General features: G+C 35.3%; 1 protein-coding gene across 3 annotated transcripts in view; it reads left to right on the top strand.

Annotated features, from left to right (window-relative positions):
* Positions 1–19933, top strand: part of whd (carnitine O-palmitoyltransferase whd) — a 333289-nt gene that overhangs the window by 184567 nt on the left and 128789 nt on the right. For all 3 annotated transcript variants that reach the window (XM_090381653.1, XM_090381652.1, XM_090381654.1), the window contains one exon: positions 9992–10039. In XM_090381653.1, coding sequence (XP_090237779.1) covers positions 9992–10039 — 48 coding nt within the window. The remainder of the gene's footprint in view (positions 1–9991; positions 10040–19933) is intronic.

Below are 19933 nucleotides of genomic sequence, written 5' to 3' on the forward strand. Positions count from 1 at the left end.
AAGAAGGAACACTGGATATGGCAGAAGGAAGAATATTTTACTCAGGGAGAAAAGACAACATATATAGAGAAGGAGTCACGTTTATAATAAAGAAATATCTATTAAATTCACCCACACAGCTCAAGAATGATAAGTTTAAGAATAAAAGGTAAAGAAAAAAGGAATCTTCATAAAATTAATCCAGGTATATGCCCCAGACTCCTCACATGATGTGATACAGAGACAGTTGCCTTCTATTCAGACTTACAAGAAACCATAGATAACACAAACAAAAAAGATATTTTAATAATAATGGGAGACTTTAATGCAAAAGTTTGAAGCTTTTCGGCAGACTTAAGCGATGTATTAGGAAAGTTCGGGATAGGAAATAGAAATGAGCAAGGAGAAGAACCCTTGAACTTCTGCAAAGAAAATAAACTATATTCATCACCAACACACTGTTCTACCACAGATCTCAACATAAGTATACATGACATCACCAGATGGAAATACAAAAAACTGCATCGACTACATTTTAATAAATAACAATTGGAAATCATCCATTCAAAATGTTAAAATTCTTAGAAGTACAGATTTTGACACTGACCATGAACTGCTAGCAGCAACAATTAAATGGAAATTTAAAAATACGAAGCCAAAGAACAATAGAGCAACATTAAATATATCACGATTTGAAGAAGACAAAATAAAGGAAATTTATTGGAAAACACTACAAGAAAAATTAAAAGATATAAACTATTCATCATCTGTGGAAAATATATGGGAGAAAACTAAACAAATGACTAAAGATGCAACCTTAGAAACCTTGGGCACAAAACCAAAACCAAATAATCCTTGGATTACAGCAGAAATTTTAGATGTACGGATGGAAAAAAGACAAATGAAAAACCTCCTGAACAAAGAAAATAGTCAAGAAAAAAAGGAAAATATAAAACCCTAAAAAACAAAATAGACAACCTATGTAAAGCTGCTAAAAAGAAATGGTTGAAGACAAAGCAAAGCAGTGTGAAGCAGCAGATAAACGTCATGACTCTAAAACAACTTTGTTTTAGAGTCATGGCAGGGTTGTTAAGGACACTACTGACGCTATGCTGCTGCAACAGGATCTGGAAAGGTTGAGCAGATGGGCTAAGAGGTGGCAAATGAAGTTTAACATTGACAAATGTAAAGTACTACATATGGGAAACAGCAACCCCAAAGCAACGTATCAACTCTGTGGTACTACACTGACAGTGGTAGAGAATGAAAAGGACCTGGGGGATATTGTGCAGACAGATATGAAGTTCTCTGAGCAGTGCAGACGGGCTGCAAGAGTAGCTCATGGTGTCTTGTCAATGATATACAGGAATTTTTCTAGCAGGGATAAGGAGGTGATTATTCCCTTGTATAAGGTAATGGTCAGGCCACACCTTGAGTACTGTATACAGGTCTGAAGGCCTCATTTCAAGAAGGATGTAGAGCTGCTGGAACGAGTACAGAGAAGGGCAACAAGTTTAGTGAATGGAACAAAGGGTTGCTCTTACGAAGAAAGGCTTAAATTTTGCAAATTGCAGAGTCTGGAGACTAGGTACCAGCGAGGTGATCTGATAGAGGTGTATAAAGCCTTGAATGGTTTGAGCATGCTCAGTGTTGATGGGATTCTTCCTCTTGCTCAGAATAATCACCTGAGAGGGCATAAATTCAAATTGAGGAAAGACAGATGTAGGATAGATGTGCGGAAATTTGCCTTTAGCCAGCGGGTAGTTGGTTGGTGGAACAGACTTCCATCTCTTGTTGTGGAAGTTGATAGCCTAGATAAATTTAAAGTTCAGCTGGACAGGTATTTCAACAAACGGAGGGGTGAAGTGGAAGTTTTTTTTTTTTTTTTTTTGGCTGATGCTGCATAAGCTTGCTTTCTTGCATCATATGCCTCTGCTAATGCTAACTTACCAGGTTATAAAGGAACTCTCTAAAACATACATCCCGAAAACACTGACGATGAAAAATAAAACCAGTATAAAAACAGGAAACAAGCAAGAAATTAAAAAAATATGGAAAGAATATTACCAAATCCTGTTCAAAGGGGGAAATAAGAAAACACTATTATCTTGCCTTAGATAATAGAAGAGATAAAGCACCCTCAATAACAAAAGAAGTAGTTCAGAAAACAATTAGCCAAATGAAGAATGACAAGGCACCTGGAAATGATGGCATCCAAGCAGAACTATGGAAATTTGGAGGCAATGCAATGTTAAAACACCTCGCACAATTTTTTAATCTAATTTTATTTACAGGTGATATACCAGAAGACTGGAAAAGTGGAATAATAGTACCTATACACAAAAAAGGAGATAAACAAAATTGTCAGAATTATAGACCCTTACCCTTTTAAACCACATATATAAAATATTTGTAAGGATCTTACAAAATAAGATACTTAAAATATATGAAGAAACAATAGGGGAATCACAAGTAGGATTTAGAAAAGACAGATCAACAATAGACCAAATATTCACACTAAACATCAGAAAAATATTGGAAGAAGAAGAAACCTCTTTATCTGTTCTTCATCGATTTCAAGCAGGCATTTGACTCTCTAAACAGAGAAAATTTAATGAAACAACTACAGAAAATCCCACTTGATCATGAAATAATCATGTTTGTAAACAATTTCTACAAAAATACAAGAGGAATAGTAAAATTCAACAACCTTAAAACAGAGAAATTTGAAATAGAGAAAGGAGTCATGCAGGGATGCCCTTTATCTCCATATCTATTTAATATCTACCTAGAAGAACTAATGAAATCAATTGAAGAAAAAAAGAGGCACAATAATAAATGGAAAAAATATAAACCACATAAAATATGTAGATGATATTGTGATTTTAACAGAAACCAAAGAACAACTAAAAGAAATATTAACAAACATCGATAAAGTAGGCAAAAATTATGGAATTAATATTAATATAAATAAAACCAAAGTAATGCAAAACGGAAAAAACATAGAAGACATAAACGTAAATATCCAAAATCAACAAATAGAACAAGTACAAAAAATTTGTATACCTGGGCTCTCTAATAACTGGAAACTTAAGTAATATTGACCAAATTAATCACAGACTGAACATCTGATGGACAACATGAACAAACTCAAAAACCATATGGTAGAGCAATAAAATCTCAAATAATCTAAAAATTAAACTATATAAAACTGTCATCATACCCACAGCAACTTATGGATCACAGAATTGGAGAATAAATAAAAAAGAAAGGCAAAAAATAATGGCATTTGAAATGGGATGAAAATAATGGCATCTGAAATGAAAAAAGGAAAATCAATAAAACAAATTGGAGAGAACATAAAACTAATGAAGAAGTAAGGAAAGATCTAAATTTTGATTGCAGAATAATAGAGCAGATCTACAAAAAACAACTTCAGTGTTTTGAACATGTGAATCAGATGAAACAACACAGGCTGCCTAATGTAGTACTGACAGGAAGAATTGGAGATAAGAGACCACCAGGAAGAACCAAAAGAGAATGGCTCCAATGCCTAAAGAGAAATACATGCTTTCAGAGCTATCAAAATGATGATGATGATACAGACACTACCACTTTAGCAAAGAGGCACAGAACTGAAACTGTCATCACCTAGATACTTGGTAATCCATTCCATCAGAGAGAAACCTATTGAGAAAATGTCACCCTTCTTTATTCAGAAGTGTTTGGAAGAATTGGCAGGCTCCTAAACCTGTAAACTGGCTGCAGTATGGGATATCCTCATTGAAACCAAGTGTGATGAACACTCAGAACAGCTTTGGGGAAATGTCAGTTATGGCAATTGCTTTGGAGAATGTCAATTATGGCAGTACCCCACAAAACTGAACTCATCCTAAGGCATGATCTCTGAATGGATCTCTTCAGACACTTCTTCTTGAAGTGTCTGAAGAGATTCGTTTAGAACTAAAATTTTAAAGTTTGTACACAAAGATGGGAATACTTTCCATATGCCAATGTGTCCTAATGAGATCAAAGCTGGCTATTTAAACTTTACAGTTTATCCATATGTTCCAAACTCATTAAGGCGCTTCAAGTACCAGAAACATGGACATTCACAAAGGCCTGATGTTGTGTCTTTGCATGCACTTGATGTGGTGTAAAGAACCATGAAGCTACAAAACCACCTGCATTAAAAATCATCATCAGCTACAAAACCCACCTGCATTAACTGCCATGGAGAGCACCCTCCATACTCTGAGCTTGCCAGAAGTGAAAGGAAGAAAAAGAAGTACAAAGACTTAGAGCACGTCAGGAGGCCAGAAAAGCAATTAAACCAGTAAACAGCAATAAGGCAACGTATGCGAAAAACGTTACGAGGAAATGTTGCATTTGGACTCGGAAATGACTCTACCACCAAAAGAGTCATTTATGCCCATCAGCCAGCTGCTACTCTAATATTGGTTCCCCTAGCATTACAAAATCAAGGGGTAAAGTAACAGTACAGAAAGCCCAAGCATCAACAGCAGTTGGTGCTTGGGTACAAGAAAAGAATAGATTTTGAAACCAAGGACAAATCAGTCTTTCCAAAACTGATTCATCAGAAGCCCTCAGTGGCTAAATTCTGATAGTGGATTCTGGCAAAATACTAAAGACATCAAGGCACTCCATCATAAGTATGAACCAGCCTGCTTTTACTTACAGGAGACTTATCTAAAGGAAAATGATGGCCATGAATGACTTACTATCATTTGTAAAGATCGAATTGTGAATGGCCTGCTCATGGACGAGTCGCTATCCACATGGGCAGCCAAATCTCATTTTAGCCTTTGCTACTTACAGTCAGCATAGAGGTGGTAGCAGTTTGCCTTACAGTGGGTTTTATTAACATTTTGCGCTGTATAATTGCTACTTGGGATTGACATCCTCCAGAGAGACTTTGATTATTTTGTAATGCAATTGTCTCCCTCCTCTTTTCTTTTTTTAACTTCTTTGGAATTTTGATGGACATACTACACTGTGGGGTAGTGCTGACACCAATGGAAGGGGATGAGTTATAGAGCATATGTTCACTGACATTGACCTCTCCTTCTAAATGTGGGTACAAATACCTTCTTCCACATGTAGACCAGTGCGTTTTCTGCCATTGATCTTTCTTTCTTTCTGCTCCCCTTCTCTTCTCAGCGCCTCCGTAGCCAGGCAGGCTGGAGCAGCAGTGCATAGCACATGCTTCTTGATTAGACCGGGATTCAAGCCCGTGACCACCAAATACGGAGGATGCGGAAAGGTCAGGGTACGACCACCGCATATCCCTGGAGCAATATGGCCTTAGTTGCAAATGCTCCTAAAAATCAAATAACAACAAATGCTCCTAAAAATCTAAAAACCTTCTCTTCTCCCTTCACTTACTTTGGAGGTGGCAGAGAACCCAAATTGGAGTGATCACTTCCCCATGATACCTTGCTTACATAGTGGAAGACTGTCTTCCTTTTGGTTCTCCTGGCGGAAGATTGATTACCCTGACTGGAATGCCTTCTGACATCTGGCAAATTTTTACATTATTCAGTCAGCTAGGAACCTACGAATGATGCAGTCACGTATATCACAAAGTATCATCCATTCAGCTGTAGTTGCAATTACAAAAACATCTATCCAGTTTCCATTATTTCCCAAGCCTGGGAGATGTTCTGGGAAATGTAGCACCACAGCTAATTTCATAGCCTTTAAAGCATGTGCTAAATCACATTATATCCAGCATCAGAGCCAAAAGGAACCTTGGATCTGTTTTACTTCTTCTGTTACCCAGGCAACAGTGCTAAGATAGTTTGGGGCAAAATCTGAAAGCCGACCGGGCTAGCTGGGTGGGTAAAGTACCTGCCTAGCAACCCAAAGGTCGCGGGTTCGAATCCCACCTCGGGCTTGGATCAAAGTACTGCAAAAACCTTGGGAGGTGCATTATGGCCACAGAAGCCAATGCGCCAACAACTACCAAAAAAAAAAAAAAAAAATCAAAAATTAAGGGAAAATACACATCACAACCCTTATTGATGCTGTAATATAATGGATGCATTGTTGCAGACTCAACTATGATAGCCTTGGGGAAATATTTTCTAACATCTCTGCAACATCATCTTGCTCCCCAGAATTCCTGGTTCTTAAACACAAAACTGAGAAGCAGACCGTGAATTTTACGTCAAAAGGTATTTAACCATATAATGGGCCATTTACCATACACGAGCTGAAAACAGCTCTCGCCCTTATGAAGGTAAGTGCTCTTGAACAAATATCCATTATGAAATGATTAAACACCTTTCACCAAAATCCATGGACCACCTACTCTTCCTATATAACAGGATCTTCCTTGAAGAGCAGTTTCCAGATACCTGATGCAAAGCAACTCTTCTTCCTTTTACTAAGCCAAGAAAGGATCCTAAATTTCCATCCAATTTCTCTAACTAGCTGTTTGTGAAAAATATTGGAAAGAATGGTCAACTCTTGTCTTATATGGTATTTAGAATCAAATGACCTTCTCTCCAGCATTAAGTGTGGCTTCTGAAGGAACATGACTGCTTTGGATCACTAATTAGAATGGAAACATCTGTTTGATATGTTTTCCTTAAATGAGAGCACCTGGTGTCCATCTCCTTTGATATGGAAATAGCATATGACACAACTTGCAGATTTAGTATTTTAAAAGAGCTTTATAACCTCAGTCTAAGAGGTCATCCTCCCATTTTTACTGAAAACTTTTTATCCCATTGTTTTTTCCAAGTTTGAGTAGGATCCACCTCCCCCACCCCTTTTGCCAAGAGGAGGGGGGAATATCGCAATGTTCTGTTTTATGCCTGCTTTTTGCTATTAAAGTAAATTCCATTAATAAACAGCTTTCTCTAACCATAAACAGTGCACTCCATGTTGATGTTGATGAATAAGCATTTCCTAGTCATGCAGTGTGAGGGTTATTGAGAGGCAACTGCAACAAACTGTTGATCACTAACTCCCAGGCAATTGCAAATTGTTTTAGGTTCTCACTGCAGAAGACCATTTGCATACATTTTTGTCGAAAAACTTAACCCCGAACCTGAATTAAGACGGATAAAGCACTATTCCAAGTAGTACTGGAGATAAAATTTTTGGACCTCATATTTGACAAAAAGTTGACATTTCTTCAACATATTTGTTCAACCTTCTTATGCACAAAGTGCATCAGAGGGGTGAACATTCTCTCTGCTCTCTCTTCTGCTTCTTTGGGTGCAGACCAGTGCACTTTACTTCATCTGTATCATGCACTTGTGTGATCAAAATTAGATTGCAGGTCTTAGGTATATTCATCTGCCAAAAATATCACACTTTAGTGACTTTACCCCATTCACCATTAATCTATTCATATTGCATCTAGTGCACTCATCTCCTGTCCAAAGTCTATATATGGAAACAATAGAACTATCCTTGTTGCTTCAATGAAAACACTTGTCTGTACAGTATGTATGCTTTTAAGCTTAACCTGAACTCCTCACGATACCATCCCACATGGACATCTGTTTTTGAACCACAATGAAAAAATATAACACTCATCAGACTGCCAACCATCCATTCAATATTCATGTCCATGAGCTACTCAGAGAGCTTAACATCACAGTAGACAAGGTTGCCCCCCCCCCCTCAAGTACCAGCATTCGACTGACACTCCATTTCCATCTACCTTCAGCTCTGTTTAACACACTGTGCTGAACATTGATGGCTTATCAGTTTACACAGATGGCTGGAAGTTAGAATTGTGTGTTGGATCTGCTGCTCTCTTTTCAGACAATAGGATGTATCTGAGCAGATTTCCCCTGAATGTAGCATATATACTTCAGAGCCACATTCTATGGAGTTAGCAGCCTTGGATCACATAAGAACTCACCAATACCAATGGTTTATTATGTATACTGATTGAACGTATTGCAGCCTTTATCAGCAATGAGTTACACTACTCACCCAACCCTGTCCTGGGTTTAGCAAATGATACGCTCTCTCTGTGAAGGTGGATTCGATATCCACTTCTGCTGGATCCCGGCCACATTGGGATTAGCAGAAACAATTTGGCTCATACTGCAGCCAAATCATCAGCCCACAGGAATCTTTTTGAAGTGAATGCATTCTCCTACATTTATTGAAGATGCAATTTTCCTGTTACAAAGTATTTAAAAAGAAAGAAAAGCAAATTAAATAAACAAACATCGGTTTTTTTCTAGAAAACTGAGACTGCAGTATGAGTCCTTGCAGAAATAAATCAATGACTTATCCCTTTGTTTTTTCCAAGTTTAAGTAGGATCCACCCTTTCTTGCTCCTTTTGCAAAGAGGAGGGAATACGAAAAGGATCTGTTTTAAGCGTTATGCTTTTTGCCATTAAAGTAAATTCCTTTACTGAACAGCTTCCTCCAACCGTAAACAGTGTGCTCTGTGTTGATGACTGCAGTCATGCAACATGAGGTTTATCGAGAGACAACTGCAACAACAAGCTGTTGATCACCCTAACTCCTGGGCAGTGTCCAATGGTTTCAGCTACTCCCATGAATTCTGAGGAGCTGAAACCATTGGCCCCATGATACATTCTCTCCATGATGGTGAATTCAATATCTGCTTCTGCTGGATCCCCAGCTACATTGAGATTAGCAGAAATGATTTGGCTGATACTGCAGCCAAATTGGGCACCTCCGTAGCCAGATGGGAAGGAGCAGCAGTGCACAGCACACGCTTCTTGATTAGACCGGGGTTCGAGCCCGTCACCACCAAATATGGAGGATACGGAAAGGTCAGGGAATGACCACCGCATATCCCGGAGCAATATGGCCTTAGTTGCTAAGGCTCCGAAAACAAAAAAAAAAAAAAAAAAAAAAGCAGCCAAATTAGAAGTGCCCCCCCCCCCCCCAAATAATTTTGTCTTGTCAGACCCCTATATAGACTACAGGCAAATAATCTGTAATAAGATATATTCACAGCGGCAAGATTCATAGTATGGGCAGGTAACAAACAAACTATATCAAATTGAGCCTGTAATTGAAACGTGGTAGTGTAGTCTGCACAGGAATCATAAAGAGGAAGTTGTTCTTGCTCAGTTCCCATACACAAAAGGAATGTGTGAGGGGACAGTCATCTGACACATTCCTTTCTACCAATGACTGATGATCCTCCTTTGTGTGAGCAATGTGAAACCTTTTTATTCATTAAGCATGTTTTAAACTGAATGTACCAATTTTATAAATGTTCGTTTTACCACTTTTGTCAGATTTTATCTGACAGTGACCACATGTCAGCAATTTAATATTTTACACTCTGTTAATCTGTTACATTTATATAAAATAAGATAATTTCTTTTTACTTTAATACTGCCTTTTATTTCATTCTTTATGCAATTTTTTTACAAGGTGACCTATTTAAGATGGCTACCAAAATCTTGGTTTCTTATTGAAATTGACTTTGTCCTGGAATATTATAACCACAGTCACTTTTGTGCCAAAAAAAAACACCCCTGACTCCAATCGAATTCAATCTACATTAAGGACTAACTGGGATGGATATTTCTCCTTTACTATCATGACTTGAAAAGCTCCAGGTTATTCTTCTTTTATATGAATTTCATTAATAATAGTAAGAAGTTTGAAATTAAATTCATAAGAAATTTCAATTAATTTTCAATAAATAGTGTGCAACTGATTTAACAGCAATTTTGATGTGAGCTATCACAGACTGTGATGTGCAGTTGATAGACAAGTAGTGATGAACAGTGAGGATTTACTGTATTGTGCTTTGAACAGAGAAAAATTATTTTTCAGTGAGAAATATTTAAAACTTTTAAATTGGGGAATTTTCTAACCCCCTCTTCCCACCGAACATTTGTATTATTATAGACTTTCATGCTGATTTTGATAAGTTTAAATCAATATATTCTCTGTGTTTTATTAACTATGGACACTTTATTTCCCTAACTTTATTTAAAACATGCATTACTTAAATATTTTCACATTTTAGGCAGCTTTTTTTGTGGCTCTAGATGAAGATTCTTATGATTATGATGCTGTAAGTATAAATTTTTTCATCTAAATTTATTTCTTGGAATTGATTTAAGTTCTATGGGAAATGGGTTATTGTAGTTAATTTAAGATGTTGCTAGCTATAGGTCTTCTTTATCGTGTACAGTAATCTCTGAAGCCTAACCACAGATGTTTATAAATGCTAAACGTATTAGCTTCCATGAGCTGGAGTTCTTGCATTTAACTATTTTCATTATCTTTGCATGTAATGATATGGAAGGCTACTGTATGTTTGTGTCTTTCAAAGCCTTAGTATTTTAGATTTGGAAGATATGCCAATGCTTAATAAGGTTAATAATCAATGAAACAGTCTGTTTCATTGATTATTAACCTATTTCAAAGTCAACACATAAGACGCCCATTGCAAATATAAAATATGATTTTTTTTTTTTTTTTATGGTCACAGTATTTTTTGTAATTTAGACCAAAGGTTTTCAGCTGTTTTAATTTGCAATATGTAAATGTAACAGATTTTCTCCACACAAAGATAAAATATATATTTAATTTAAGTTAACACATAGAAAATTTTGGAAATGTTGTTTTCATGACAGATAAATGTGCTGGAACACTCTAGTTGAGAATCTTTGGTTTAAACTTTTAGGTTAAGCTATATTATTAAATTAGTAGTTTCCACTTGGCACTTCAGTTTTTATTGAAGACTAGAAGAATTTCTGATAGTTGTTTCACTTTGAATGGTGTAGGATTTTCTTCTGGTTTTATTGCCATCTTCACAGTCAAACAAATGCCATAATGAGCTAGAATGATATATAAAATATATAAAATATTCCCAGATCTGCCTTCTTTTCCATCTCTCATGGATTTACATAAAATTTCCCTTTCTTCCAAATTTCCCTATATTTGGTTCACACTTTGCAAAAATTTTATGTGTTCTGTTTTTCAAATACAAGCATATTGAATTTATTGATATAGATTGCAAGCTGTCATTAGGTGGTTATGGCTCTGCCCATATTTAGTACAGAGAACAGTGTGAGGCCTACTACAAGCACATGCGTGATACATTCTTAGTTTTGGTTTAATTTTGTTTATTATATGAGGGGCATATAAAAAATTTGTACTTAAATGTATAACACTTCAAATAGTAACCCATAAAGTTGAATGCAGTTTCAATAATGTCTTTTTTTAATTACAGGTCCTGAAATCAACAAAGTTGTGTAAATGAGGAAAGATAGACAAAATCAGTTAACCATGCAGTCATCCAATATTTGGGAAGAAAAGGATTTATGGTAAAGGCAATTCATGAAGATATGTTTACAACATTGGGGAAGGATGCCTTTCCTATTCCGTGGTTAAGAAGTGGGCAACAGAATTTAACCAGTAGTCTGGAAGATGACCCAAGGTGTGGAAGAGCTGCAACATCCATCATTCCAGAAGTTGTTGATGGTGTGCATGCTGTGGTGATTAGTGGTTGATAAGTGACAGTTTGGTACATTGCCAGCATCTTGGGCATCTCATCTGAATGTGTGTACTACATAATAACAGAGGTTCTTGCTATGAAAAAGATGCCAGCACGATGGTTCCCAGAGTTGTTGATTATACTATGTTGAAAAGTAACATGTTATCAGACTCCTCAAATAAACTCTTCATTCTCTCTCTCTCTCTCTCTGAGCTTTTCAAAAACCCCCTCATGTATATCAACCAATTCATAAAAAGGTCAACAAAGGGGGAGGATTTCCCTTTCATTTATCATCCTATTATTACACTTACCTCAACTTTTTCAAAGGTAATGGTAAAAATATCCATTTGTCAAATCTTCCATTATTTTCAAGTCTGCCATCTGATTAATGATTGTCAATGTGAATTCTATCAGTGTCAATCCACGAGTGTTATATTGGCTTACCATTGGTGATTTGGCTTGTGGTGACTGGTGTATTGTATCGACTAATTAGGTGTATTTGCCGATTGATTTTTGTTTTGCGAGTGGTAGTGAAAATTTTTATTATTTTGGGCAGGAGGCATTACCAGTAATTAAGACCTAACTAACTGGCTAGCCATTGTTGTTCTAGCAGTTGTTGATTCGCCTATAGTTCTATGTTAATAGTTAATATGAAATCAAGTTAACAAATATATAAATGTAAAGTTTGAAAAGATTAGAGGAGAACGGAAATAAAGGGAATTATTAAAGATTAAATCAAGAAAAATTAGAAAAATATCTAGGAAGAATTAGGAAGGTAGACATTCCTTCACATGGCCATCTCTCTGATACTTTCTCAGTGGCTTTGAGCAGACAGGTAGCCATATTAAAAGAATGTTTAATGCATGCCCGTTTCTGTAGTCTCAATAACAGTTTTGCTTACTAAGTACTCATGTTTAGTTATGGATGTCCTAATGTAATAAGGCAAATAAAAATTTGTCAATTTATTAATTTAGTTTTAAATTTTTGGATTATAATTAGCTGCAAACTGGGATTAGGATCAAAAGCCCAATGGGTATGCATCGGAATAAATATAAAAAGTATACAGTAAACCCCCACTATTCACTGTATCTGTATTCGCGGTTGCTGATTTAATATGAAATGAAACCTTAAAAAAAAAAATGCAAATTTTAAAGCACCGTGAACATTTTCCGCCATAAAAAAACATGGGCGTGGCTAAAATTATCTTTCCCCATCAAAACAGCGCTCAGTGGGTGGGGGAGAGAGGGGTGAAAAAATCGCAAGCGTGGATGTTTCTCGCTAATACTTGTTCAGTATGTGTTATGCGCTTGTCATGGAAAGTTTCGTCATTTGCTTTTAATTTATATGCTTATAAATTGAATAAATTTATCAATTTATAAATTGATATGCTTACAAAAGTGATAAATCTACCGTTTCGCAGTGTAAAACAGACTTTTCCGAGTGTGTTAATGGAAGGAAGTGACTTTATTGTGGACAAGTTCTTTCTAACCCGTTGAAAAATATGGCTACGAATAACAAGGGAAATGATGAAAAGATCAAAGACGGTGATGAAATTAACGAATAAAATAGAGTTATTAGACAAAATTTCTAATGTTGAAAGTGTCTCCTCAGTGGCAAAACATTATAAAATCAATGAGTCAACAGTACAATCAATCAAAAAATCGGAAGAAAAAATCTGCCATAATGTCCATGAAAACGTGCTAATTGCTTCAAAAATTTGCTCTGTAACTCGTGATGTTAAATTAAAATAAAAATAGAAAAAGCTTTAAATCTGTGGATAGAAGATCGAACTCAAAATAAAATTCCATTAAGTTCACTCATCATTCGTGAAAAGGCAAAACTCCTTTATCGACACTTTGGCAAAACTGGTGATAGCGCTGGCGGGATAAGTTTTTTAGCTAGCAAAGGTGCTGGTTTGAAAGATTTGTTTGAAATTTCTAATAAATATTACATTTAATATTAAATTGTTTCTTATTTTCATTTCGATGCCATATGCTTGCATTTCACTATGTAATGTCTATGTTGTACGTAGTCATATTATGAAGGTACATATAATTCATACATAGACAAAATTTTAGACTAGTTTTTCTTATATATTTTATACTATGGAACGGAACCCCTTTATTACTATGGGAGCCATAACTCAGTATTAGCGTTTTCGGTATTCACAGCATTTCTCAGGAACGTAACCCCTGCGAATAGTGGGGTTTACTGTATAGGTATTTACCTGTGAACACTATAACTAGTGGTTGGTATGAGAAAGCACATGCAATCTGCCCTGGAGCCGCTTTATAGGAGGCTGGGGTGCTATCTTGTCTGTTTTGTTGGTTAGTCTGTTGGTAATAATTATAAATGCTTAAGGGATGGGTTAATTTGTTTGTTTGTGATTATGCGACCTGTATTAAATTTGTAATCAATGGTTAGGAATTACGGTGAATATCTATATGGATATTTATGTTAATACATTTTAAGATTACACTTTTTTTTTTGTGATAAATCAAAATGGTAATGTTATCCATTGGACAAGAACTGGTATAACCTTTCTACAACATAACAGCCCATGTATGCTGAGTGGTATAACTATATACATATCTACATACCCCCATTGGTGATTTTAACCTTGTGGTGCTTTGGACATTATTATAAGCTGAAGGCAAGGTGTAGTGTATTTACTTTTGTTGCCGTTTATATCACTTTGCTGTCAAATTTATAATATCCAGTGAAGTTAGTGCTATAAAGCATTGGGATTGGTATGGGGTCTAATGTACATGCATGCACATGTGCCTGTTGTCTTTACTAAGTCTGTCCATCTGCACGTAACGGGGATTTTCATATTTGGACCTTTTAAAAATATTTATCAAGCAATTCCAAATTTCATTAAAATTGGACAAATATAAATCTGGCAATTATTATTTATTTTTTACAAATTGTATGGAAAAAAGATTCATGGATTAAATTTAGTTTTAATGCTGTTAGCTTTAGACATAATGTTTCTCATGTGTTGTTATGCAAGACTTGTGAATGGTGTCGCTTCTGAAGAGATACATATAAACAGGGAAAACAGACTTAAAAAATTATATGGTTGTAATTAAACTGAATGGTTAATTTTCAAGGGTGTAAAACTATAGAGTTTATTTTCTGTCAAGTTACTATCTTAATAATTAATTGACAAGGAGATAACCATATTTACTTTTAACTTCTATTAATCACAGAAAAAAAAAAAAAAAAATTCAATAAAATTTTAAAAAATATATAAAATGTGCCTGAAATGTAACATACTGCATAAATTAACTAACTTTATAACTTCCATCAAATTTGCCTCTGTTCAAATTTAATGGAAGCGTTTGGAAAGTCTAAAGCAGCTACTCTTGATGGCTTTTGTTAGTGTTTGTCATAAAGGTCTTCTAAGCAAACTTCCATCTTGTGGTTTGCCCTATTTTTTTTGCAATTGGGTAGCTAGTTTTCTATCTGATACTCCACTGTAGGTGATGGTAGGTGGTGCTCTGATTTCTCAGCTAATGCTGGAGTTTCCCAAGATTCTGTTCTTTCTCTCACTCTCATTCCTTCTCTATATGAATGGCATTCTTCTAATGGTTGGAAACCCTCTTTCATTGTTTTTTTGGTGATAGTACACTATATTCTGCTTCCTCTGTGACAGTATGGTGCAGGGGTGGCTATAGTGCAGCTTCTGAGCTGGCATGTGGCTTGCACAGGCTCCTGGTGTGGTTCTCATGCGGTATATATTTTGATTTTTATTTATATCAAAATTTTATATATATGTAACACCGATTAAAGTTTAAAAATAATAACTGTATTTTTTAAGTAAGCATATTTCTTTATAAAGTTTTTTTTCAAAAACATAAAAAAGATACACATTTCTCAAAATACTAATTCTGACAGACAGTACTTCACAGAAGATATTTACGTATTAGGTTTGCTTGTCGAAGCTTTACAGGTGTTGTCCATCTTACCAGTTAGCTGCTGAAAGTTTGGTTGATGACTTATTAGGGCAGTACATAGAAGTTCATCTAAATGATCATCAGTCAAAACAGACCTATACTTATTTTTAATAAATTTAAGTGTTAAATACAAAGACTCACAAGAATATGTCTTACTGAAAATAGAGATTAATCTCTGTGCACACGCTTTTGTTTTTGGATATTTTGTTCCAGAACTTGCTTCAAAACTCCATAGTTGAGCAGTCACTTCCTTTTAGTTGTTTTAATCCTTCATCCCCTTGGAACTCCAGTAGCTCCAACTCTACAGCTGCTGTATCTCCAGCAATTGGCAGTGAGACAGGATAGCCATTCTTCATAATGTCAACAAGAAAAGGATTTTCCAAAGATGCAAATGATGGTTTTAGTGCTCCTAAATCACAAAATCTGTTATTAATTTCTTCTGCCAGTCTGTGTAACTTGCATGCATAATCTCTAGTTATTATTTCAAATCTGGGTAGAGTTTGCATAGTTTTACTCAAACACATAAAATGAGTGAAGGTTTTAGAAACCAGGTCATTCTTAAAGAGTTTCAGTTTGTTGTGGAAGCTGAACACACTCTGTGCTAGATCAGAAATAAGTTTTCCTTGTCCTTGCAGGGATACATTTAATGATTGTAAATGCTGAACAACATCTATGAAAAATATCATATCTATTAACCACTGGGCATCCTCAAGTTGAGGGAAAGATTTCCCTTTTTCTTTGACAAATTGTTTGATTGGCTCCATCAAGTGAAAGAAGTTTGTTAGAACATTGCTTACTGAGAGCCACCTTACTAAACAGAACCACAACACATCATCTGGAAGCTGATCATTGTCTATTTCTTTGAAGGTTTTGAACTGCTGATGTGTTTTGGTGCTTGAACATATGTAGTTAACAATTTCAGAACTACGTCCATAACATGTTCATATTTAAAATATTTAGCTGATAGGGAACATCAGCTAAATATTTAGCTGATGCAATAGACAGGGATAAAATCAGGAAAAAATGCAGTTAAAAGTCCCATAAGCCCTTTATTGACACCACTCATAGCTGGGATGCTGTCAGTTGCAACACTGACTATCTTCTTAATTGGTACAGAAGCTTTGCTAACGCAAGATCAAGAGCTCCTTTTATGTCTGAGGCCTGAGCCGTATCCTTCAAAGCAATCAGATCTAGCAGTTCTTCTTTCACTTCTAGATTATTTGTTACAAAAATGAACAGATATGGCTAGTTGTGGTTTATCTTCAATGTCTGTAGATTCGTCCAAGGCCAGATTCAGTGCTGAGCAATTCTTTTAATCATGTTGCAAGTTATTTATGATGTCAGTGATGATTTGTCTTTCCACTCTATGTCTGTATGCAGGGATTTGTTCAATCATTTTGTGCCATTTTCTATTTTCTGGGTCTAAAATTGAAATTACTTGAGCAATATTTTTCTTAATGAACTCTTCTTCCCTGTAGGTGCACTTTGCCTGAGCGATATTGAAGGCCAAAATAAACCTAGCCTCTGTTGTTACATCTGCCTCTTTAATAAATATTGACACAACCTTGATTTGACTGTTAAATTTTTCTTTTAAAGACAATATTTTACTTCACCTTAACACGGAACCAGCAGGAAATTGTTGGGTGAAAGAACTGTGATGGCACTTAAGATTACTGGCCTTGAACTGTAACAATGTTACTTGACATAAAAGACACATTGGTTTACCGTTTCTCTCCATAAAAACAACTTCTCTACATTAAATCCTCTATTCTCGTCTTCATATTTACGTTTTCCAGACACTTAAAAAGAAACTAATAATGTTCACACAAATTTACTCATGCACTGTAAAAAACTGATTGAACCACACGTACTTCTAAAGCGTTTTATCATCGAGATGCTACGCATGACAGATGGAGCCATCGGCTCGTGGAGACATACATACACATTTTATTATATAGCTCTTTCCAATATGCCTTCCACTATTCTGTCTAGCTGGCCCTTCCCATGATATAGTCGTTTCACCGCTTGTCACCTATTTGGAGAAGGCTGAGTGTGATTACCATCTATGACTGTAAGAATTTCTTTAACTAAAGTTAGGTGATCTGAGGCAGAGGTAGTAGTGTCCCCCTGTGAGTTATTCAGAGTTTTTCACTACACACAACATGAAAATCTGTCCATGAACACACTTGCACTGATGTGTAATACACTTAGACACAATATGGTCTAAGTTACTCATGCACCTAAAACACAGCAACAGCATACTGGTTTCCAGTTCAACAAAAACATTATATTGCTTTGCACTAACAGGAGGTGATTATGCTTATCACATATTCACCATCAATTCCCTAAATGTTGATCTTTGGGTAATTGTTAGAAAACTTTATTATTTTTAGCCCTGCTAAAACTCAGTAATCTCTTATTTCTCTCAAAAAAAGTCTGTTTCCATTCTCATTTTCAGCAACACTTGGATTTCTAGGCAAAGTTGCATATATTTACTGGAGATAGTCTTATCTCCAGTAAACATATGCAACTTTGCCTAGTGTACCCTTTTTTAGCATAAACATATCACAAAGATCGATTCCCCTGCATCAAAAATACTGTTTTATTATTTTTTTGTTCCTGGTATCCCTTTTCTTCCAAACAGTTACTGACGCTCTGTGACCTTAAATCTGCCCTCCCATCCCCAAAACCTCTCAACCTTTTTCTAAACTATGTAGGTGTATATATATATATATATATATATATATTTTTTTTTTTTTGTGTGGCCTTTGAGGAGTGCATATGTATATTACATTTTTCAAGGCTGTTTCAGGTATGTTTTAAATGTTTCTGTTTAATCACGAGTTGTTTTAATCTTCCCATAAGTGCTATCCCTTATATCTGTTTCTAATTAATTGTGAACACAGGATAGCAGCATGAAAATAAAGTTTAAAATTGTAGGAGGAGATTGTGCTTAACATCATTGAGAAAACCTTGCCCAAATTCTTTGAAATCCAGATCCAGACGCTGACGAAGCTGATTAATTTCTTAGACTATATTACATAAAAAATAAGTTTTTTCGTGAATTTTTAAAATATTTTTTTTGATTTTGATTCAGTTTTTGAAATAATTTCAATCAAATATTGGGCAAGTCAAAATAAGAACACTCATATTTAAAAGCATTTATATATAAAGTGTGTTTTTTTTTTTTTTTTTAGATTTTTATAATTTGTAAAGACAAAAACTTTTGTGTTATTATTTTTTTTCTTTTCAAATTCATTCCCCACTATTAAAATTCCATTTTGAACCATTTTTACAAAAATGCACATACTATTTGGGTAAAAGTGAGTGCTGTAAAATAGCAAGGTGAAAACAGTAAAATAAACAATTTTGAGGAGTTTGACAGTCTCTTTTCTTGCCATTCAAGTTGCATAAATTAAATCAAATTTCTTAGATATGTGATTGTACCTATTGACACTTCAGGTTAGAACCATATGTTGATATCTCTCTACATTAAAAAAAGTTTTCCTCCTAGTAATATTTATACGAACCAGTGGGAGAAGAGGGTGGGGCAGTTATGTTCCTTCAAATGCAAAGATAAATATAATTACCTTGTTGTCTTCCATTGAAAGACAACTGCCTCCATAATGTTCACCAACTTCGTGCATATGCTTCATTCACTAATATACGACCACGGGCAGCATCATTTGATGTTCCATTGTAATGTCAGCTGATGAAGGGGCCCGATATAGTTTTCATATTTGTGAATAGGTTAATATTTTGTATAGTTTGTAAAAAAAAAAAAAAAAAAAAAAAGTCGTGCTCTTTCGGATGCATTGTGAAACCCGAAGCAAAAGGCATTTTTCTAAGTGACCTATGTAAACACAAGTAAATAATTACATAATGATATTTATTCCACCTTGAGAATGCCGCATGAGGGAGCCAATGGGAGAAGAGGAATATGGGTCATGTGGTAGAAGTGGGCGGGGCAATTACGTCACTACAAATGCACAGGTAAATAATTACATAAGTCCTTTACTTACTAATAAGTCCACTTACATAAGTCCACATTTACTAATTTTTTCCCAAACGGGAAAAAATTAGTAAGTAAATGTGGTTATTTAAGAATGAAATAAAAATATTATTTTTTCTTTCAGTTTATGTGTATTAATTTTTCAAACAGCTACTAAGTTGTTAGGACATAAATACTTATTAATTTGTTTGAACCTAACTACTTATTAAGTTGTTTGAACCTAACTAACTACTTAATAAATGAACTGTTAGGTATTTCTTTTGGCCTAGGGGTGGCATGAAAAAATTACTGAGACGCTAAGACTTCTGTGAACCAAGAAAGTTTGGGAACCTCTAACATAGGTCATTTCCTGGTTAGATATCAATCATAGTGGCATAGTGTTTGGTAGGGCACTACCTGTGGTTTCCCACATCTGCGCCATCAGTACTCTTGTGATGAATACAGAACCTCTGTAAAAGCAAGAAAAGTGTTGGGTGTTGCATATGTAGTTTAGTG

The sequence above is a fragment of the Mastigoproctus giganteus genome, chromosome 9 (assembly GCF_048544385.1).
Source record: "Mastigoproctus giganteus isolate SK-2022 chromosome 9, ASM4854438v1, whole genome shotgun sequence".
In the NCBI taxonomy this organism is placed as follows: Eukaryota; Metazoa; Arthropoda; class Arachnida; order Uropygi; family Thelyphonidae; genus Mastigoproctus; species Mastigoproctus giganteus.